We start from the raw sequence: 24,233 nt of genomic DNA, 5'->3' as shown, positions 1-24,233 counted from the left end.
GGGCCTCATGTGGGTTAGGCAAGTGCTCCACCACTGAACCACAACCCCAGCCCTAGTAATAATACTCTTTATACAAATAAGCTAACTTGGGTTGTATACATTACATGTAATAAAACTATTAAAAAGTGACCAACCTGAGGTTGATATAGCTAATTTATAAAGTACAGTACAGGACATCTTGAAGAAGAAAACACACTGGTTTAAATCTTAAGCCCTTTATTTACTATAATGCAGAACATTTTAGTTTTAGACATCAGTGGGTTTTGTTTTTATTGACATTTTCACTTATTCAAAATACAAAACTCAGGAAAATCACATGGACTGGTCGTAATGTATCAGTAAATTAGAGCAAGTACATAGACCATTCTTTGTTTGCAGTGATGTTAAATCAACTGGTCAATAATTTTTTTTCCTGTCCAATAATTATTAAGAATTAATGGTCACCAGATACCACTGGACAGGGATCCTTTAGAAATAGTCAAAGACTTTCATTTGATACATGGAATAGCCACAAAATGTCAATGGCCTACATCTACTCATTGAATTTGAGATTCAGAGAAAAGGATATTCTTCACATGTTGTGCAACAATTTCTCCAAATATCTTCTCATGCTCAAAAAAATTAAAATGTCATCCAGATACCCCTTAATTTCTATGTATGACATAAATGGTCACATCCATCACACACACATATATAATCAGGAGACTCAAGGAATATGCAAAGATGGCAAGAAATTACTTGACTCTTTGGTTACGCCCTAGTGATAAATATTTGTTTACTGGCAACTGGCCAGTATTGGAAATAATATCAGACCATGACCCAATAAAGTCTAAAAGCCCATCCCTTGCTTTGCATGCATGATTAGGGCCTGTTACTAATCTCCTGCCATCTCTCTCAGGTGTTCATTCCTTTCTTTGGAAACATGAAATGCCCCCAGATAAATGTGTCCCTTCTCCAAAGAAACACATTTCCCACTCAATTATAAATCCTGACTCAAAGCTAAAATTAATGCAGGCAGGCAATCGATAGTTCTTAGAAAATGTCCTTAAAAATGACAAATGTATGAGATGTTAAAGCCATCCAATAAGTCTGCATGCCGCCTTATTAAATTAAAAGCACCTTGTGTATTTATACAATGTATCCAATGGCTTACAGATTAGGATCCTAGAAACAATACATGTCTTATAGCAAAAAATATACATATAATAATCCACCTATAGTTCATATAAATGATGAAATGTTTTTGAATATATCTATATATCTATATATATACACATATATACTCTGTGTATTTGCAGAATCAGGCACACAAATACTGCAGTCCTTCATTGGCTCTTCTACATCAGTGTCAAGGACACCAGATTTCAAAGTCTTAAAAGACTGGAACAAAGGTCACCGCTGAGGACAAAGAACTGGTTTGATGCACCTTCCCTTGTGAAGGACCAAGTTTGCTGGACAGTGGCAACCTGCAATGCACGGTTTACTGCATGGACCAATCTCATTCCAGTTGTCACAGGTTTTGAAACATCCCGGGCCACAGGTATCATACACGGCACCATGCTTACACTGGGTGGCTGAAAAAGAGGAAACAAAGGTATGATTTGGAGAAATGGCCATGTTAACTCACCCTTGCCTGAGACCATTTCTGAGGGCTCCTGTCAAGGCACACCTCTTTCCCCCATACGGGGTTAGGTTTGCATTTTAACAAGGGAACAAGGAGCAACCATATTCCTCAAACACTCTGGGAATCACCTGCATCTGTGAAAATGAACCCAAAGATCTACCTCCTGGGTAAATGAACTTCAAAATAAAAAATAATAATAGCAAAAGCTTTTCATTCCTAAGTACAACAAACTATAAATCTGTAAGGCTATACAAAATTTTATAGGTTTATTCAGTTATTGCAAACACCATGAAAAATTAACCCCAAATAGTCTTTCCAGCTATTGAGTCAAGGTGAATAAAAAGATTTTGTACAACTACATCAATATTCAAATTTGTGATATTACACAAGGGATCAGCCTACCAAAGATATTGGAAATGGGTGACATATTTTAATCAAAGTGATCATGGGTGGAATGAGTCAATTTCAGGCAAACTTGAGCAAAAGTGGGATAACGCCGAATAGAGACAAATCGGATGTGTGACCGCAGCAAGGGCAGCAGCAGCTGACTGACTGGGCCAGGGAATATAAAAATGATGACAATGATGTAGACAAGTCATAGGCAATTTGCTGTCTTTGTTAACTCAGAGCTGAAATGGTCTGAACAATATTCTGAGAGATCCTGAAAATTCATGAATAGATCTGTCAGAAAACAATAATGCAAACATTCTGGAAGTTTTATGACATGGAGATTTTTTTCACCCGGTTTAGTTCTAGAGAGTATCAAAGGATCTGCCTCTCATTCTCAACAATAGGAATTGTGACACATGTAGGAATTGAGAGCAGGGACCCTCCATGAACTCCAGTAGCAATCCAATCTTCATTTGAAGTTGCTCCAAATAAAAGTAATAACAAGGATCGATTGTCATCAGCTTAAATGTCTCCATTGTTGTTTATGCAGTGTGCAGAATAATGTCTGGCAAAGAATAATGGAACTATAAACCTATAAATAGAATTGATTTCCAAGCAAATGAGTCTTGGAAATTATATGTTTAGAGTTACCACAAAACATTGATGCTTGACCATTTTTAACTAACAGCAAGTTAAAAAGACCCATAAAGCAAATTCTATGAAGGCTACTCAGATATCCACTAGTTAAAACCCAATGAGAAAAGAGGCCTCCTATCCAATGAGTAATCAATTACCTCTCACGCATCTTTACTTATTATTGAAAAACTGAGCTGTATGAAACACAGAATTTTGAGAAATGTTTGAATGGAACCAATTTTAAAATTGTTGATGCTCTAGTTAATGTTTCTCTATGGATTCATATTAAACGCTGGTGTATTTATTTAACAGTACTGCAATTGTTATCATTGTTATCTAAACTATTGACTCTTACTAAGCATCTGTTCTGAATAAAGCCTTTGTACAAAAATGTTTTGTAAGTAGAGATTAATGACATGGTCATCTGCCTGATACACCAACAGAGGGATGAATTGTTAGCAGCTAATTACCAGTTAACTATATTGAAACTTCAAATGTAAACTTATTGATTCCTATGCCTAACTCGCTCTCTCAACTTTTTGAGGTGTCTTTCTTCATGTTCCAAAAGAAAAGAAATGAAAAGAAAAAGCACTCCCCAAATTCTCTATTTTTTCCTTTTCTATACTAATCATCACCCTGCAGTATCACGCTTTCTCTTGTCTTCTGACACCAGAATGTAAGCTTGCTCAGGGAAGAAGTTTTGCCTGGTCTGTCACTACATCTCTAGCACCTAGAGGGCATTAATTACAAAGGCCAACAATAAATACTTGTTGAGTAAATGAATGAGTCATGAAATAGTCACAACACAGAGGGACTGGACATTTTCCATTTGCACCTGTGGATCTTTGCTCAGTGCTCAGTGCTCACATTGACCTCTGTGAATGACACCAGTGGACTCCCTTGGGGATAGTGAATGCCAGCAGGAGATTGAAGGGAGGAAAGAGAGTGAGATAAGAGCTCCCTCTTCCCCTGTCCCTAGTCCCTTTGAGGTCACCATGAATCACTGCTCCTACTGAGTAGCCCTCCCCAAGGACTCTCTGTCTCCAACTTCCAATAGCTAACTCCTCTCTAGCCATTTTAGGTTCAGGAATTATGACTGCTGCTCTGTTATACACACAGGACATTAGACTTTTACTCGTTATTTCCCTCCACCTTATTCATATCTTTTCAAATCCTCTATTGAACATAATTCAATTAGTCAATTTGAGGTACCTGGGCCCTAACTGATATAATGAATAAAAAATTACTACTATTCCTTAGAACTACACTCCCTTCCTTACCTTCAAAATGTAACTTTATTAGGTTGTTTCCACTTCTCATAATTTAATTTCATCCTACTAGGAAACTTCCAGAGTCCAGCTCCTCCTGAAGACCTGTCCTCCCTTTGATCTGGTGCCATTATCCAGGCTGGTGAATGTCACCACCATTCACCCCACCTTGCACTCTCTGACTCAGTTTCCAACCAGTTCTCCAGCCCTACCGTGTGAATGGCATGTCCTTTCACTCTCTTCCCAGAGCACCCACTGCCTCTCTCCAACATTGTATGTACAAGGTGATATTGTAGTTGTCAGTTCCATTCATGATCTTTTTCTGCTGTTTTTAACTTCTAGCAGTAGTATGATGTTTAACAAGTAGCACATAATCAAAGAACTTGTGTGGTTGAACAGATGAATGAAAGAATGAAGGAGATGGTGGATTAACATTATTCTTCCTTTAAATCTATCAATTTATGCTTCTGTGATAAAGTTTAGACTTTTCATTGATCCTGTCAAAGTTTTTCTCTTATTCTCTTTTCCGTGAATTGTTCTGGTTTGGATATCATCGTTCCTATAAATGCAGGAATATTCAGAGATGATATAATCAGATGACGAGAGCCATATCCTCATCAGTCTGTCCTAATTTGAATGGACTGATCTGGTAGTGACTGTAGGCAGATGGAGCATGGCTGGAGGAGGTGGGTCACTGGGCTGGTGCACTGGAAGGGTTCATCTTCTCCACAGCCCCTTCTCATTTCTCTCTCTGCTTCTCCACCACCTTGATGTGAGCAGCCTTCCTCTGCCATGACCTCTGCCATGACCTCTGCCATGATGTTCTACCTCACCTTGGGCCAGAGCAATGGAGTCAGACCACTATGGACTGAACCTCTGAAATCATGCACCAAAACAAACTTTTCATCCTCTAAGTTGTTCTTGTCAGACATTTTAGTCACTGCAACAAAAAGGTGACTAACACAGTGACTCTCAAAATACCCTGTACATCACAAATGCCTAATAATTTGGAAGCATCCTATTTGAACATCATATTCATACAAAATAATTGTATCCATGTGTTGTTATGCTTCTGTAGAGCAAGGGTGGTCACAGCTGGAAATAAGAATCACTGGGGATAGAATAGAGGAAGAAGGCCAGGGAGAGAAAGAGGAGGGGAGGGAAATGGAAGGTACTGGGGAATGAAATTAACCAAATTATGTTGTGTGCATGTATAAATATGTCACAATGAATCCCATTATTGTGTATAAATATAAGGCATCAATAAAAATTAATTATAAAAAATAAAGAATCATCCTGGGGAGCTTCCTGATGCCCAGACTCCATCCCAAAATAATTAAGTTAGGACCTCTGAAGGTGAGAACAGGACATCAGTATTAAAAAAGAATACCCCCCTTTCCCTACCACTGTACACTGGTGATTTTAATGTACCATCAGGATTAAACTTGGTCCTATAAAAGCCCTCACATTCATGCTTCAGTCACTGCAAAGATTTGTTCCTTTTTAGCATAGGAGAGTACAATTGATATTTCCAAAGTGGAAGTAGGTGCACAATGGAAACCCCCACTGATTCCATCATCATCTACCTCCCACCTGACGGAAGCACTTCCCGTGTCCCAGAGCACCCATCCTCTTTAAGGTTGGATTTAATTCAACTGCAGAAACCATGCCTAATATAGCCTCCTCTGCCTCTTCTCCCTTGCACCCCTCCCTGTTTGCCATTTAGATTTTGCATCCTGTCTCCTCCAGGTACGTCCTCCTTCCGCTTGCGCATTAATCTTCTCTCTTTTTATTTAACAAAAATTATTCCCTAAGCTATCAGACTTCTTTTCTTCTTCCTTTCAACCTCTGATGCTTACAGAAAAAAATTCATAGTCACTTTGCCCTATTCTTCAGCAACCGATTAACAACATGGACCCCCCCACCCCCCCCACCCCCGTCTTCCTCACTCAACACTTTATTGAAGCAGTTCCTGCCACAGTTTTCACCAATAACACATCCACTGATATACTGGCAGCTCTCATTCTCCAAAGATCTCTTTGCAAAGTATTTGGTCTTTTTGCCCATTCTTGTTTATGACACTGAACCCTCCTGATTATTCACTGACTCCTTGAGAGCACCTTCTTTCTCTTGGGTTTTTCCTGGCTGCTCTCAAACATTGAACATTCAAGTTACCTTATAGCCTCTTCCCCTGACATTCTCTTCTCCTTTCGTCTCCCTTTGCCTACCTCCAGTTCAATCTCCGACTTCCCATCAGAGAGCCCTGAAATCCTTTATCATTAGCTCTAACTGTCTGCCCAATCAAATCATTTTGTCCTAATTCAAATGTCACCTCCTTTGAGTAGCTTTCTGCCGCTTCCTCCTCTGTATACCATAATATTTCTCACCTTATGGTTATTCATTGATTTGTTTTAACCACCCAGATGCAATGCAGATGTTGTTCTTAATCTGTAATGCTCAAAAGAGTCCCCTGAGGATCTTTTAAAAGATATCGATTCCTCATCCCCACCCCTCAAGATTTTTGCTCTGAATCTGCAGTGGGGTCTAGGTGGCTATAGATGTAAAAGGTTCCAGGCATCACTGTGACAAGCAGCTGCAGTTGAAGATTGTAAACCACTGAGGCCTGGGCTCCTGAGGACTGGGGCCTTATCTTCCATCACTCAAAGTTCTGGCACCAGGCCAAGCATAGAGGAACAGCATGACAGAGGCACATTGAATGATGAGTTCATCTTAATGGCATCTAATCCATCAATCCACATCCCAGCGTGGATTCCACTTGGCTGGACACAAGTTCATTTTCTACTTTGCTGCTTCCGGAACCCCTTTCAGTTCACCTCACCCCCAGACACTTTTCTCCCCTTCAAATCTTGCTGGGATCCCTTCTACTGGAAAGACTTTTCAGCAGAATTTCTTCTTTCCCACTGAATTTGTTTTCTCCCTTCCCATGGAATGTGTTCTTTCTCCCTGACTCTCTTACACAGAAGTCTCCTGTGTACGTCTTCTCTCTCTGATCCCTTGATTTTTTCTGGCTCTGCCACTTTTTTTTTTTTTTTTTTTGAGTTGTTCACATCAAGATTTATTTCACCCAGTCCTGTTATGTCAATGGATTTTTCTTTGCTTGCTTGATTTCATCTTGCTTACAGATATCAGAGGTGTCTTGTGAGTGAAGGCCCACTTCCACTAAAGGGCCAATGCCAAGCATGTACAGAAAGAAAAATCAGAAATACCACCGAACAAAATGCCATGATGAACAGCAGGTTCATACGAATTCCACAACATTTTCTTTGAGAAACAAAATTCACATTGGGTTAGAAGGCCTTTTCTCTCCTAGAATTAAAAAGTAAAACTCCCTAATTCTAGAACTTTTTGCTTTTACATTTACATATAACAAACTTTAAAAGGACCACATTCTTTCTTGACTAACATATCTCAGTTGTGCAATAGTTTTCCAAGAACATAGTCAAGAAATAATCTAAGTAAAATATTCTAAGAGCAAAACCTCTGCTTAAGAGAAGAAGAAACTGTAGCTGGTCTCTAATGTGAAGAATATTCACAAGAAGCGGGGAGGGGGATCAGATTACCAGTCAGCTCAGAGAAAACCTTGTCTTAAACCAAGGAGTTTGTTTTTTAGGTTTTTTTTTTTTTTTAATTGTAAACAAATGGGATACATGTTGTTTCTCTGTTTGTACATAGAGTAAAGGCATACCATTTGTGTAATCATAAATTTACATAGGGTAATGTTGGTTGATTCATTCTGTTATTTTTTCCATTCCCCCCACCCCTCCCATCCCTCTTTTCCCTCTATACAGTCCTTCCTTCCTCCATTCTTGCCCCCCTCCCTAACCCTAACTCTAACCCTAAAACTAACCCCTCCCACGCCCCATTATGTATCATCATCCACTTATCAGCGAGATCATTCTTCCTTTGGTTTTTTGAGATTGGCTTATCTCACTTAGCATGATATTCTCCAGTTTCATCCATTTGCCTGCAAATGCCATAATTTTATCATTCTTTATGGCTGAGTAATATTCCATTGTATATATATGCCACAGTTTCTATGTCCATTCATCAACTGAAGGGCATCTAGGTTGGTTCCACAATCTGGCTATGGTGAATTGAGCAGCAATGAACATTGATGTGGCTGTATCTCTGTAGTACGCTGATTTTAAGTCCTTTGGGTATAGGCCAAGGAGTGGGATAGCTGGGTCAAATGGTAGTTCCATTCCAAGTTTTCTAAGGAGTCTCCATACTGCTTTCCAGAGTGGCTACACTAATTTGCAACCCCACCAGCAATGTATGAGTGTACCTTTTTCCCCACATCCTCGCCAACACCTGTTGTTGCTTGTATTCTTGATGATCGACATTCTAATTGGGGTGAGATGGAATCTTAGGGTGGTTTTGATTTGCATTTCTCTTATTACTAGAGATGTTGAACATTTTTCCATATGTTTGTTGATTGTTTGTAGGTCTTCTTCTGTGAAGTGTCTGTTCATTTCCTTAGACCATTTGTCGATTGGGTTATTTGTAGTCTTGGTGTTGAGTTTTTTGAGTTCTTTATAGATTCTGGAGATTAGTGCTCTATCTGAAGTATGATTGGCAAAGATTTTCTCCCACTCTGTAGGCTCTTTCTTCGCATTGCTGATAGTTTCCTTTGCTGAGAGAAAGCTTTTTAGTTTGAATCTATCCCAGTTATTAATTCTTGCTTTTATTTCTTGTGCTATGGGAGTCCTGTTGAGGAAGTCTGGTCCTAAGCCGACATGTTGAAGCTCTGGACCTACTTTATCTTCTATAAGATGCACGGTCTCTGGTCTGATTCCGAGGTCCTTAATCCATTTTGAGTTTAGTTTCGTGCATGGTGAGAGATATGGGTTTAGTTTCATTCTGTTGCATATGGATTTCCAATTCTCCCAGCACCATTTGTTGAAGAGGCTATCTTTTCTCCATTGCATATTTTTGGCCCCTTTATCTAGTATGAGAAAATTATATTTATTTGGGTTTGTGTCCGTGTACTCTATTGTGTACCATTGATCTACCTGTCTATTTTGGTACCAATACCATGCCGTTTTTGTTACTATTGCTTTGTAGTATAGTTGAAGTTCTGGTATTGCTATACCCCCTGCTTCATTTTTCCTGCGAAGGATTGCTTTAGCAATTCTGGGTTTCTTATTCTTCTAGATGAATTTCATGATTGCTTGTTCTATTTCTGTAAGGTATGTCGTTGGGATTTTAACTGGAATTGCATTGAATCTGTATAGCACTTTTGGTAGTATGGCCATTTTGACAATATTAATTCTGCCTATCCAGGAACATGGGAGATCTTTCCATCTTCTAAGGTGTTCTTTAATTTCTTTCTTTAGTGTTCTGTAGTTCTCATTGTAGAGGTCTTTCACCTCTTTTGTGAGATTGATTCCCAAGTATTTTATTTTTTTCGAGGCTATTGTGAATGGGGTAGTTTTCCTAACTTCTCTTTCTGAAGATTCATCACTTATGTATAAAAATGCCTTAGATTTATGAGCATTGATCTTATATCCCGCTACTTTACTAACTTCACTTATGAGTTCTAAGAGTTTTCTGGTGGAATTTCCTGGTTCCTCTAAGTATATAATCATATCATCAGCAAATAGGGATAGTTTGAGTTCTTCTTTTCCTATTCGTATCCCTTTAATTTCTTTGGTCTGTCTAATTGCTCTGGCTAGAGTTTCAAGGACGATATTGAATAGGAGTGGTGAAAGAGGGCATCCCTGCCTTGTTCCAGATTTTAGGGGGAATGCTTTCAGTTTTTCACCATTTAGAATGATATTAGCCATGGGCTTAGTGTACATGGCCTTTACAATGTTAAGGAACGTTCCCACTATCCCTATTTTTTCTAGTGTTTTGAGCATGAAGGGGTGCTGTATTTTATCAAATGCTTTTTCTGCATCTATTGAAATAATCATGTGATTCTTGACTTTAAGTCTGTTGATATGGTGAATTACATTTATTGATTTCCTGATGTTGAACCTAGCTTGCATCCCTGGGATGAAACTCACTTGATCGTGGTGCACTATCTTTTTAATATGTTTTTGTATGCGATTTGCTAAAATTTTGTTGAGAATTTTTGCGTCAATGTTCATTAAGGATATTGGTCTGAAATTTTCTTTCCTCGATGTGTCTCTGTCTGGTTTAGGTATCAGGGTGATATTGGCTTCGTAGAATGAGTTTGGGAGAGTTCCCTCCTCTTCTATTTTATGGAATATTTTGAAAAGTATTGGAATGAGCTCTTCTTTAAAGGTTTTGTAGAACTCGGCTGAGAACCCATCTGTTCCTGGACTTTTCTTTGTTGGTAGGCTTTTGATGACTTCTTCTATTTCATTACTTGAAATTGGTCTATTTAAATTGTGTATGTACTCCTCGTTTAGTTTAGGCAATTCATAGGTCTCTAGAAACTTGTTGATATCTTCGAAATTTTCTATTTTGTTGGAGTATAGATTTTCAAAATAGCTTCTAATTATGTTTTGTATTTCAATCGTTTCTGTTGTGATATTTCCTTATTCATTCCGAATTTTGGTGATTTGGGTTTTCTCCCGTTTTCTCTTTGTTAGTGTGGCTAAAGGTTTATCACTTTTGTTTATTTTTTCTAAGAACCAACTATTTATTTCGTCAATTTTTTGTATTGTTCCTTTTGTTTCAATTTCGTTGATTTCAGCTCTGAGTTTAACTATTTCCTGTCTTCTACTACTTTTGGTGTTGGTCTGTTCTTCTTTTTCTAGGGCTTTGAGCTATAGTGTTAGGTCGTTTATTTGTTGAGTTTTACTTCTTTTATTGAATGCGCTCCATGAAATAAATTTTCCTCTAATTACTGCTTTCATAGTGTCCCAGAGATTTTGATATGATGTTTCTTTGTTCTCATTTACCTCTAAGAATTTCTTAATTTCCTTCCTAATATCTTCTGTTATCCATTCATCATATAATAGCATATTGTTTAATCTCCAGGTGTTGGAGTAATTCTGTTTTTTACTCCTTCATTTATTTCTAATTTCAATCCATTATGATCTGATAAAATACAAGGAAGTGTCTCTATCTTCTTGTATTTGCTAACATTAGCTTTGTGGCATAATATATGGTCTATTTTAGAGAAGGATCCATGTGCTGCTGAGAAGAAAGTGTATTCGCTCTTGGTTGGATGGTATATTCTATAAATGTCTGTTAAGTCTAAATTATTGATTGTGTTATTGAGTTCTATGGTTTCTTCGTTCAAGTTTTGTTTGGAAGATCTGTTCAATGGTGAGAGAGGCGTGTTAAAATCACCTAGTATTATTGTATTATGGTCTATTTGGTTTCTGAGATTGAGAAGGATTTGTTTGACATACATGGGTGAGCCACTGTTTGGGGCATAGATATTATGATTGTTATGTCTTGCTCATTTATGGTTCCCTTAAGCAGTATGAAATGTCCTTCTTTATCCCTTCTGACTAACTTTGACTTGAAGTCCACATTATCTGAAATGAGGATGGATACCCCAGCTTTTTTGCTGGGTCCATGTGCATGGTATGTTTTTTCCCATCCTTTCTGCTTTAGTTTATGGATATCTCTTTCTATGAGGTGAGTCTCTTGCAGGCAACATATTGTTGGATCTTTCTTTTTTATCCAATCTGCCAGTCTATGTCTTTTGATTAATGAATTCAGGCCATTATTATTCAGGGTTATTATTGAGATATGATTTGTATTCCCGGTCATTTGACTCATTTTATTCATTTATTTGTTTATTTTTGACACGACTTGGTTCCTCTTTATTTGAGAGTTCCTTTAGAATAGCTCCTCCCTTTGCTGATTTGCTTCCTTGTTTTTCATCTCTTCCTCATGGAATATTTTGCTGAGAATGTTCTGTAATGCTGGCTTTCTTTTTTATATTCTTTTAGCTTTTGTTTATCATGGAATGATTTTATTTCATCGTCAAATCTGAAGATAAGTTTTGCTGGGTATAAGATTCTTGGTTGGCATCCATTTTCTTTTAGGGCTTGAAAAATGTTATTCCAGGCCTTTCTAGCTTTTAGGGTCTGGATTGAAAAATCTGCTGATATCCGTATTGGTTTCCCCCTGAATGTAATTTGGTTCTTTTCTCTCACAGCCTTTAAAATTCTGTCTTTATTTTGTATGTTCGGTATTTTCATTATAATGTGCCTTGGTGTGGGTCTTTTGTAATTTTGTGTATTTGGAGTCCTATAAGCCTCTTGAACTTGATTTTACATTTCATTCTTCAGATTTGGGAAATTTTCTGAAATTATCTCATTGAATAGATTGTTCATTCCTTTGGTTTGTTTCTCTAAGCCTTCCTCAATCCCAATAATTCTCAAATTTGGCCTTTTCATGATATCCCATAGTTCTTGGAGATTCTGTTCATGATTTCTTACCATCTTCTCTGTTTGTTTGACTTTGTTTTCAAGGTTAAATATTTTGTCTTCACTATCTGAAGTTCTGTCTTCCAGGTGTTCTATCCTATTGGTTGTGCTTTCTATGGAGTTCTTAATTTGGTTTATTGTTTCCTTCATTTCAAGGATTTCTGTTTGTTTTTTTTCAATATCTCTAACTCTTTATTGAAATGGTCTTTTGCTTCCTGTATTTGCTTTGTTAACTGTCGATTGGTGTGATCATTCAATGCCTGCATTTGCTCTTTCATTTCATCGTTTGCTTCCCTTCATGTTAATTATGTACATTCTGAACTCCCTTTCTGACATTTCTTCTGCCATGCTGTCACTGGATTTTATTGATGTAACATCTAGATTTGTTTGAGGCATTTTCTTCCCTTGTTTTCCCATGTCGTTCAGGTATCAGTGGACTGCTGAGATGTTGCAGATTTTCTCTATTGACTTATAATGTCCCTGAAGATTGCTAGTGTATCCCCTCTTATCCTTCAGTAGCCTAAAGTCTTAGAGGAAGTTGATACTGTGGTGTTCCCCAAGGAAGCTGCCTCTCTAGGGGTGGTGGTCTTCAGGTGGGGTATATTCCCTGCTAGTGGGCAGAGGTGCCTCTACTTGTTGACCAATGGTCATCCAAAGGGGAACTAGGCTGTGGGTTGAGGCAAGGCCTGTTTGGGCCTGTGTCTCTGGTTTTACCGTCCTTGTGGGAAAATCTCACCCGGCGGGGAAGACTCACCCCGTGGGGAGGTCTCGCTGGTCAGTTCCCCTCCTAGAGTTTCCCCTCAGTCCACAACTACTGCCTGGGCAGGGCAGCCTTCCCAGGCAACGTTCCCAGGGGTCCAGACCTACCTCCTGGGCCTGGGAGCCTCACCCTTCGCAGACGAGTCTCCTTAGGCTGCCCATCAGAGAATCTGCCCGCAGTCCTGGAAACTTCGCTCTGCCCCTCAGCTTGTCTCTGTGTAGCTCTTTCAACAAAAGGCGCCTAGGTCCCCAGACCGGACCGTGCTTTGCACCTAATTGCCTGGCTATGGGACCCCTCCTCTGAGCAGCCACCTGGAGCCTCGTACATATGCTCCAAACCCCAGTGACCCGCCGCTCGCCTCTTCCTCCAGGCATCCACCCGGTGTTCTGTGTGGGCGCTTGGAGATCAAGCAACTCACTGCACACCTCCACCTTCTCAGGACACCCCCCCCACCCCATTGTTCAGGAGGTTGCTGAGTCCAAACAGTTCGCCACCCAGCTCTTCTTCTGGCAGCCGCCGGAGCCCCGGCAGGTTGCTCCGAAACCAAGCGTTGTGCTGCGCGGCCTCCTCTGCAAAGTTCCCTGCTGCCTGTGTTTACCGCTCCAGCGGTGGGAGGGGTGTCTCGCCGAGCAACTCTACTTCACAAAGTTCCCTGCGTTCTAGGGCTACTGCCCCATCCGGGACGGCTTTGAGTTGGTCCCAAGTCACTCACTATCTCCTCTTTTGAATCCTGAGTCCTGGAGCAACAAGAAATGCAGCCGCCCTCTAGTCCGCCATCTTGTGTCTCTCCTGGCTCTGCCATTTAACGTATTCAGTGACACCTTCTCTATTGAATATTGAGCACTGATATGTCCTTACAGTCTACAGGTATAAAATGAACTGTAGAAAATGAAGTACTACTAGCGAAAAAAGAAAATGCTATTTCTCTTGGGCATTCTCCTTCAACATATAAACACTCATCTCCACTTCAACACAAATTAAATCCATAAGCATCAAATGAGCATCTGCCATATGCTGGGCATTCTCTTAAGCCTGGGGGAATCAAATGAGAATCAGGTGTCTTCTCTGACCTCCAGTTGTAGGAGGCGGGGCTTATCACTTAGTAGCAGGAACTGGCATATACAGTGGAAGGTTAAAGAGAGTGACATTAACTCAATATTGAGAGTTGGGTATGGATCAAGGAAGACTGCAGAGAACAGATCCCACTCAGGTCTTGTAAGACGAGTAGAACCTTGTCCAACAATCCATGCAGAAAGAGCTTCCCAGGCAGAGAGAGTTGCAAGGAAAATGGGCAAGGGCCATGAGACAGCTGATTCAGGGAAGGGGGGTTCTTGGCTTGTTGGGAAAGTGGCAGCACAGGATATGAGGAGCAAGAGTGGTGAGAGATAAAGGCAGAGAAGACAGCAGTGTCCAGAGATCACAAATGACCCCACAAGCCTTGGCAAGGGGAAACCTTAGAAGGATTTAAGTTGGGGAGTGATATCATCAGATCTGCCTTCAATTTGGCACAATCTTTAGATGACCGTACAAAGTTAATACTGACTTGAGACCCTGTTGTGTCCTCTGTGAATCCAATTTTTTCCCAAACTTACATAAAAGACAAAAGATAGAACTTTTAAACACAAATGTGATTTGGTTCACACACATGCCTTTTGGAAGTATTCATTTGGTTCAATTGTTTTTGTTTTGAATCAGGAGCCTGCCAAAGTGTTAGGGTTAGCAAGCATTTATTCTCCAGAGGACATTTAAACAGTTACATTAACACATAAAGACATTACATGCTGATCTTATCAATATGTTCAATAAGCATAGCTCTGTGTCTTCTGGAACTGAGCTGTTTCTCTGTCCCCCTGCTGGGTGCTGAAGGTCAGAGTATCAGGCTCTATCTCCTTATTTTTACAGGAGGCATCCAGTCAGCCAAATAAAAGCTCAGTGCATGTAACTAGGGCAGAGTTGCTGCAGGGAAGGAGCTAGAATCATCTGGAGGTTGCAGAGACAAACAAAGAGGGAGAAACTGCTCATGAAACCCAGACCATTCACAGTGCTGCAAAAAAGACACAAAAACCTGCTTTCCTAGCACCTTTTCTATGTATAAAAATGTAATACTGGGTGTGCAGTGATAATTAGCATCAGCTGTAGGCAGTGGCAGAAATTCTGCTAAGGATGGCAATGTAAGACATAAGGAGGCAAGATCCTATGAAATTTACAGCTACAGAAGATACCAAGTGATAAGGAACAAGAGAACAAAAATTGGAAAGTCACTAAGGTAAATAAAGACCTAGATACCAAAAATTTGGATCAATTAATTCACACAGATACAAATACATCTGTATTCATATCTTTCTACAATGTTCTTGCTTTTTTGTTAGAATGATTAAATAATTTTAATGATTAAATGTTGAAGTTATGATACGAATTGATCTGGGTTTGATTTCCAGCTTCCTGGATCTATCCAAAGCCTCAATTTCTTTATCAGTAAAATTGGAGTAATAGAATGTTAACATATAGGTTATCATGGACATGAAATTAAGATAGAATATAATATAACATGCTAGTAACGTCCTTGCTTAAAAAATAATAAAGAGCAATATAAATTGTTATTACCAAACTTTCATACACCCTCACTATTGTCCCTTGAATTGTATTTTATTTAGTGGTTCCAAGGCTAAATTAGAGTTCCATTAGTCCTTCTTGACACAGTTAGTAGGCATATGCCACATCAGAAGTGATGATGGTGTTAAAACCCAGGCTAGCCTTTAAAATATCACTTATTCATTCAGAGTTTCTTGCCTGGTTGGCATCTTATTTGTTCAACTTTCAAGCTTTTTACTCTGGAAAATTTCTCTTCTCTGTCTTAAGTAGCATTAAGTGCTTTCATGAGTCAGAGAACCTGGGAGCTTAAAACAGGTAAATAGTATTTTTAGAGTCTTCAATATTCTAGATGGATCTGAAATAAATCAACTGAGAGTCACTGTAAATTTATTTTCCCATGTATCAATTGTCAATCTGTGGAATTCCTTAATATGCACACATACTTGTGTGTGTGTGTGTGTGTGTGTGTGTGTGTGTAAAGTGTTGTCCTCCAACTGCACATTGATGGAGTTATACTTCACTCAGATGGCTCCACTAAATTTGAGAGGTAAATGGAACCTTTCAGGGACCATATTCCTTTTCCATTAAAAAAGCAATTTTAGCTCCAGAGACTCAGTCCCTGAAATGAGGATGTTGACGTGAAATGTGTAGTCCTCAAATTCAATGTGTGCACTGAAATGGTGCTAAGTGTAGCCCTGGGCCAGGAGGAGAGAGTTCATATATCCTATATCTAACCAGAGTACCACCACAGCTAATAAACTGAATAGAATTCTGCTGAGCTCTACATTACACCAGGATAGATGGGTGGATGCTCGACTCCATTTATTTTATTCATCTTCTGGTAGATTCAAGGGAAGAGCTAGGAGCTAGGAGAATAAGGAGCTAGGAGAATTCAAGATGGCAGGAAAGACCTGATTCCTCACAAACATCCTCCTCACATACTGCTCCCAGCACTGAGGCCTGAGGTGAGGCAAGCCATTTGTTTTGCCTTTCAGCACCCTCAGTCACATCTTCATGTGAATTATTTTTTATGAAAGCAATGCTTCTCAGAGAAGGGCAGCACTGATAGAGAGAAACGCTTGCTGTGGAAAGTGAAATCTGATGTCAACATTGGGCTTGGGTTTCTAGAAGTGAAGACAAATCTGAAAGGGAGTTCAGAGGGAGACCACAGGATTCGATGCTTTTCAGAGGACACGGACAAGTGGCTGCACCAAGGGGCAGCTGAGGAAGCTTCAGGAACCACCATGCATCCTTCTCCTCCTCCTCCTCCAACTAAACACATAAGCTAACTCAGTACTTCCAACTCTGGCTGCAGGTCAGAAGCACCTGGGAAGTTTTTAAAGGTCACAAGGCCAAAGAGGATATTTGGACATGCAGTCCAGGCATAGGCTTCTAGTGTGTTTTTTAAGTCCCCAGAGTGACTCCAGTTCCAGCTGGGCTAAGACTTACTGGCCTAAGTGAATATGATGTCTATGCACTGTAAACACAGCTGTGAGGTGGTTCTTCTTTTAACCAGATGACCACTCCTACCTTTCACCAATGAGGACATTCTGGAGCATGCTGTCTTTTCTAAGATCTGAATTAAGGCTATTAGGATTATTGTGGAATGATGAAAACTCTAGTCTCTTCATTCTAGACAAATCTGACCCCTTATGGAGAAAAGTTTTCCAATCTTTGAACTAGGTAACAAATCCTCAGTCATAGCACCTTCAAACAGAATTATCAGTAGCTGCCAGTAACCGAGCATCTTCTGTGAGTTGGACACTCAAGATGCTTCAAGTACATAGTAGAATCGATATAGTAGAATTATGGTAAAATTCCAAAATACGTCTAGACTCTCTCACCTTCTGTCCTGGTTGGGCATTGCCACCATCTTAATCCAAGCCACCATCTAAGCACCAGGACTACTGCAACAGCCTCCTGCCCAGTCACCTGCTCTCAAGCTCGTCCCCCTCCACACTACTCTTTACACAGTGGCCAGAGTCATCTTTGAAAAATACAAAGAGACTTTCTAAAAACACATCAGTGAGTTCCGCTTCTCTTAGAATAACAGCTAGACTCCTTTCCAAAACCTGTAAAGCCCTGCCCAATTAATTCAGTTTCTGCTCCCAGCCCACCTCAATCTATGCCCCTCTTTCCCTTGCCCACCAGGCTCCAGCCACACTGGCTCCTTTCCAGTTTGAGATAGTACTATTTTTTTCTACCTTAAGGCTGTCAAACATGGTTCCTCTGCATGGAATGTTTGCCCTAACTCCCTTAGGAGCTACTGAAACACCCCTGTCCTGGAACGCCTTCCCTCTTCATCTGACTTTCTTCCAATCCCTCTCCACGTGTTTTCTATAACCCTGTCCTGTTTGTTTCTCTCTTTATACTCATCATAATTTGCAAATATTTACTGCAGTGTTATTGCTTTTGTCTGGTTCTGCCACAAGACAGCCAGGATCTCAATGACAAGGACCTCAACATTATTGTCATCAAAATACCCAGGGTGTCTAGCACAATGTCCAGTACTTACCACTTTGCAGCAAATATGTCTTGGATGAACAAAGGCATCCATTTTACACATATGAAATAAGCTAATTAAGTTGCCTGTGGACAAAGAGCTAATAACAACAATTAAAGAAAACTGCTTCTTGGAGAGAAAGGAACATTCTTCTAGGGTGTGTATAACAATCTCTTTAAAAAATTATCATGTTTATCCTTAAGACCTTAAATGACTGCAATTGTCCCAAAGCTCCTTTGTATCATGCATAACCTAAGCCACAGTTATGACTACCCATGTGCTAAGTACATCCAGCTGGTAGTTTAAGGTTGAGAGGATGTTGCAACAGTGGAAATCCTTAAATTGTTAAAATGTGTTTGTCACAAAGCATTTCTCTTAAGTGCTGTTTCTACCCTACCCAGTGGGAAGCCCCTGCATTTTATCAAGTAGCAATCCTGTTGGGCCACCGATGGGATTTCCCTTTGGTCAAGGGAGAATCTGGCCATTCAAGTCAACATCTGCAAGCCTACTGCATTGCCATCTTTGGCATTGTAGTGAACTTCTGGAGGATGGATCCTCCAGGACTTTCTTACCTGCACAGTTCTGCTGAGGCTCCCAGTGGACTTTGATGCCTTCTCTCTGGCAGGCTCGGGTATATGCCAGAAATGACTCACAGTAACAGTTTTTATGCACTGGACATTCACACATGTCTGTCACGCAGGACCTATGAGAAGCAATGGAAAGAAAAGAATATTCAAAAATATCAAATCATCAAAAAACTGAAATGTGATTTGCAGAAAGGGTCAACTAGATGAACAGGAAAATTTGATTGACCATTAAAGTTTGCTACTCCTGGTTGAAAACCTAAAATAATTATTAAAAATTTTGAATGAAGCCTTAGCCTTAGTGCTCAGGACCTCGGAGTACTGTAATATTAAGTTTTCTTTCTTCTGGAGCAGAAATGATAGAACTTTCTGCAATGACAGAAATGTTCTGTGACTTCTACTGCCCAAAGCAGTAGCCTCTATCCATATTTGACATTTAATGTGGCTCGTGCAACTGAGGAGTTGAATTGCTAATGTGATTTAATTTTAATTAACTTAGCCACATGGCGCCTAGTGATTGCCCCATTAGAAAGGCAGCTTTTAGAATATAGTATCATTCTATATGCTACCATTTTGTGAGCAGCACTGATATAATGATGTTTATACTATGGTACAACCCAAGATTGTGTCCAACCTCAAGAAAGCATAAAATACCATGGCTTTCTGCAAAGATACAGTTAGAATTCACTTTTGCAACACCTTAGAATCCTGGTCTTTTAAGAAACACTAAATCTTTATACTTCCGCATGTAGCAAGCATTTCTGGCACCTAATTAGACTGAGAGAAAAAGAAGATTGAACTGAAGTCTCCGTAGTTTATATGTAAACATGGAAATGATGAACCAAGGCATAAACTGAACCAAAATGTGTTTAGATACTATCTAACATGTTGATCACAAAGACAGTCATTATCTTAATATTAGTACATAATATTACAGTTTGTAAAGTGCTTGCTCCTGCAGTCTGCCACTGCACAAGGCATAGAATAGCCCCTGTTCTATAATAGAAGGGGTCATCTTACAAATGAATGGATGGGCCTAAAGTCACTTTTAAGAAGCAAAAGAGCAAATTAAACTACATTTCCTAATTTTGAGAGCAGTTCTTTTTTGTTTATACCACACTACAATCCTCATTCTAAATTTTTGGGCAAATTTACCACCTACCAATTTTTTTTTTTTTTGGTACTGGGTTTGAACCCAGGGGCACTTTAATCACTGAGTCACATCTCCAGTCCTTTCCATATTTTTAGTCAGGGTCTCACTAAGTTTCTTAGGCCCTGGTTCAATTACTGAGACTGGCTTTGAACTTGTGATCCTCCTGCCTCAGCCTCCTGAGCCACTGGGATTATATGCATGCACCACTGCACCTGGCACTCAAAACCTAACAATTTTGAGTTAACATTTATGCACGCAACCCCCAAGGTCAATACAATTAAACTGTCCTTATTTATTTTATACACTTGTTTAGCCAACTAGCTTTCCTCATAGAATTAATTTTAAGGCTGAACACACACAAAAAAAATAATATTCATGATTTACAGGTGATCCTGAAAAGTGATCAGGACAAAAGTCATCCAATATCAACATGTCAATATTTTTTCTTGGTGCAGGATATGTGTGCCACCTGATTGTAGAGAGTGGTCAGCTAGCTCTTTGTAGAAGTTGGCACAGCACCTGCTCCAAAAAAGAATCAAAAAGTATGCAGGATCAATCATCCCAAGAATACTCCCAAAATTATCACATCCTGACACTCAGGGCATGGACTTGGAAAGCAGGAACTAACAGAGACTAAAGAGGAACAAAGCTGCAACCTAAAGAGCCTATTCCATTGCACTGCCTGGAGAAACAGCATCTGAGGGGATAACATTTTTCAAAACCAGTTCTGTACTTGAAGCTTTTACATAAGGACTTGAAAGATGTGTTTAGTCACAGAACTTAAAATTCTAAGATATTATTTTTCACTTATCAAGTTGGTGACTTTTTTACACAAAACTCTGCCCAGAGTTTGTGAGAAAATGGAGAAGCAGACATGCCCATACTCTGCTAGCAGAAGGGTAAAACCTGTTGGCTCTTAGGTTGAGCATGTTGTTATGCCAAGCATTTTACACAGATTGCCTCCTTTATTCCATATGGCAGTATGAGACAAGGCAGATACCATTACTGCCTCACTTAACAGATAGGGAAACTGAAGACCAGAGATGTTAAGAATCCCACCCAAGTTCACCACATGGCTAATGGCAGATCCAGTTCTGCAAAGACAGGAATACAATTCAATTTTTTTCTGGCCTTAAAACTCATATTCATAATAACTCCATTACAGGAACTTTCTAGAGAACATTTTGACAATATTTATGAATAATCCAAAGACAGTTTCTTATTATGTGACAGAGAAATTTTACACCTAAGACAACAGTAAAGCATGTGGACAGAGACTTCAAATACAGAAATTTGCATCACGATGCAATTTAAGCTAAAATGAAAAAGAAAAAAGAAAATTGCCTAAATGCTCACAATTGGGGCCCAGTTAAATAATTGAGGTGACTTGTATGGTGACATACTTTATAGCTATCACAATGATGTTTTGGAAATACATACTTAAAATATGAGGAAATGTTGGAGAGGAATTAACTGTGTGGGGGTGGGGGAAACCAGGACAACAAAAATTCAATGTTGTGTAATCACACACAGAAAACGAAAATAACTAAAAACAGATATGATCATAATGATCATCTCAGTGCTAGAATTGTAGCCCTATTTTCTATAACAAGCACATATTGCTCTTCTTAAAAGATAAATAATGCAATTTATTTTTTAAAACAACAAAAAGGAACAAATGGGACATACTGATATTTAAGTCAAAATTTCCAAATGATAGTGGGAAAATAAAGTATAAAGAGTGGGTGAAAATTAAAGCATCCGTTTATAGGTCTGAGTTATTAAATAATTATCCTGCTAAAATATTTCCAATCCAGGGCCTCCTGATATGGAGTTCGATTCGATTCACTCTGTGCTGTCCTCACTCTTCCACCTCATGCTTTTTGACACTGTGAACTTGACATCCAGACGGATGGAACAGATAATGGAATAATTATGCATGCTCTTGCTGGTTACAAAGGAATTTATGAACAGAAAAATAAAAGCATCTTGAAAAGCACTTCAGATTTCAGGAAGGAACAAAAATATTGTTATTCAACTCTTCGTGTTTATCACACAATAAGCGTGAGGAAAAATTTAATTCATGATACATTGGAGTTAAATTTTTATGTGTTTATGGAAGTATATTGTCCCTTAATCAGTATGCACCACTGTTATCAGTTTATATTCATTTTATAGATCAAGTAGCAACAATTTAACTAGTCTTAGTAATTAAAAAGTGTAGCTTTGGTATCTCTGCTTTCACAGCACTGTTCTGTCATGATTAAGTTCTGCCAACTGTGGAACCAGTCTGAGAAACAGCACCCATTGCACCAGCAGGAAAGCACAGACTACATTACAGTCAGGACTGAGTTTTCCAGGAAGCTCTAGACCTATAGGGTACCTGCCTGCTCTCTGAGTTTCCACCATAAAGGAATTGACAAAATAACAAAGAGGTCAGGCCTATGCAATTCCTTTAAAGCACACTTTCCATCACAGGAGCTTTTAATGAGTGCATCTAGAAATGATTTTCTGATTTACATGCCTTACTCCTGGAATTTCTCCTGGCAGTTGAGAGGTGCAGGAGAACTCCTGCTCTGCATGGTTCACACGGCTGCTCAGTGTGGCCAGATGGCAAGAGGATGCCAAGAGCAATTGCAGGTCCCAGGGAGCTGGTGCCATGCAGGCCAGCACTTTGTCACACATCAGTGATCTCTCTTCTCTACTGCTTTGGTGTGTGTGTGTGTGTGAGTGTGTGTGTGTGTGTGTGTGTGTGTGTGGTGTTTCAAGGACTCCTTGAAGATATGTTTTAATCCTCTCCTCCACAGCACCTAGCACAGTAACGGTATCAGAACCAGGGTCAGTTCCCTCCCTGAACTCCCTAAAATCCAACAGTTGACAATCCTTCTCCAGGGGAAACTTTACTACTCAACTTCCCCCTTCAATCTACTACTACTGCCTCCTGCAAAGCCCTAAGATACTAACCACTGGCCACACATGGCTATTTAAATTGAATAAATTAATTACAATTGAATAAAATTACAAATTCAGTTCCTCAGTCACACTAGCCACATGCCAAATGTTCACTGGCCACTGAGTTGGACAGTCTTGGTTTGGAACAATTCTGTCATCACAGAAGGTTCTCTTGGATGGTGCTATTGAGTTCAGCTCCATCAGATTCAGAAAACCACTCCTGATCTCCCAGGATTCAGAGGTGCCTGAGATTAGGATCAAGTGCACTCCTGCCTTCTGAATGGACACCTAGAGAAAAGTTCAAATGTCCTGGCATCAAATCCAAGGTCCCTAGAAATCTAGACTTCAATAAACTTTCCTAACCCCATCCTTTTCTCCTCCATTCATTCGTTCACCAAGTCTTAGGAAAATGCTTCAGCAATCCTCCAGCTTCCTTTTACCTTGCAACTCTTGCCTTAAATGTGCTTCCTTTTCTTTTCCATGGGAAAATCTGATGCCTATCCTTCCAGTCTCAATTCGAATTCCTCATAGGAGCTCACCCATTGGCCCAAGAAAGGGGGGCCACTCTTCTATTGGATCCCACACCTCTCACACCTATAGTACTACACAGAGTCTTTGAACCATAATCACCTCTTTTTCTGTTGGGGGTTGGGACTGTGTCTGACTCATCCTGCCCCAGAGAGTGCCTCAAACATGTAGTTCAGTAACTACCCAGAGAATCATAGGAGTGAATAAACACAGCCTGATAATCTTTGCCAGCTCACAGGATTGGGCAGCTGCACATGGATATCTGAAGAGTATGAATTCTGTCCCTCTAAGATGGGCCTAAGATGGCCATGGCTGTGGGGGCTGCTAACCACAGAAACCCTACAAGCTGCTCCTACAAGTATCTATTCTATTGTCATTTTCCTATTGAACTTTTTTTTACATGCTTTCCTGTCTCCCAGGGTTTTTTTTTTTTTTAATTTTTTTTAATGACTCTTAGAGAAAGGGATTTGATGAGAGAATTCTGCTTTAATGACACATTTCCAGAAAAGCACTTGTTCAATATTGTATGAAATACCTATAGCTCTTCGAGTTATTAAAAAGGCAAGTCTCCAATACTGCTAAAATCAAAACATCAAACAAACATGTTTCTGCTTCCTAGCAACAGCAAAGCCGAGTGGTTTTCCCTCTCTTCTCTCTGGCATGAGGGCCACTTCTGTCACAAAGAGGCAAATGCTTCTGCTTCCCAGACACAGCTTTGAAAGACAGAGGTATTAACCCTTGAGAACTCTCTGCTCTGCTTCTAGGAGAACCGAAGGGCAAGTAAGGAGTGACAGCAACCAACCCCATGTGGGAGCCAGGAATTCAGAGCTCTGGCTTTCCCATCTGCCCAGAAAGGGTCTCTGGC

General features: G+C 39.7%; 1 protein-coding gene across 4 annotated transcripts in view; it reads right to left on the bottom strand.

Moving 5' to 3' along the window:
- Nucleotides 1-205: 205 nt before the first annotated feature.
- Bmper (BMP binding endothelial regulator) overlaps nucleotides 206-24,233 on the bottom strand; it is a 251,351-nt gene continuing 227,323 nt past the window's right edge. For all 4 annotated transcript variants that reach the window (XM_047562764.1, XM_047562763.1, XM_047562766.1 and 1 more), the window contains 2 exons: nucleotides 18,724-18,854; nucleotides 206-1,574 (listed from right to left, as the gene is read on the bottom strand). In XM_047562764.1, coding sequence (XP_047418720.1) covers nucleotides 1,393-1,574; nucleotides 18,724-18,854 — 313 coding nt within the window. In that variant the 3' untranslated portion in view covers nucleotides 206-1,392. The remainder of the gene's footprint in view (nucleotides 1,575-18,723; nucleotides 18,855-24,233) is intronic.

Source organism: Sciurus carolinensis, chromosome 8 (assembly GCF_902686445.1).
Source record: "Sciurus carolinensis chromosome 8, mSciCar1.2, whole genome shotgun sequence".
In the NCBI taxonomy this organism is placed as follows: domain Eukaryota; kingdom Metazoa; phylum Chordata; class Mammalia; order Rodentia; family Sciuridae; genus Sciurus; species Sciurus carolinensis.
This window is presented reverse-complemented; position numbering and strand designations above follow the sequence as displayed.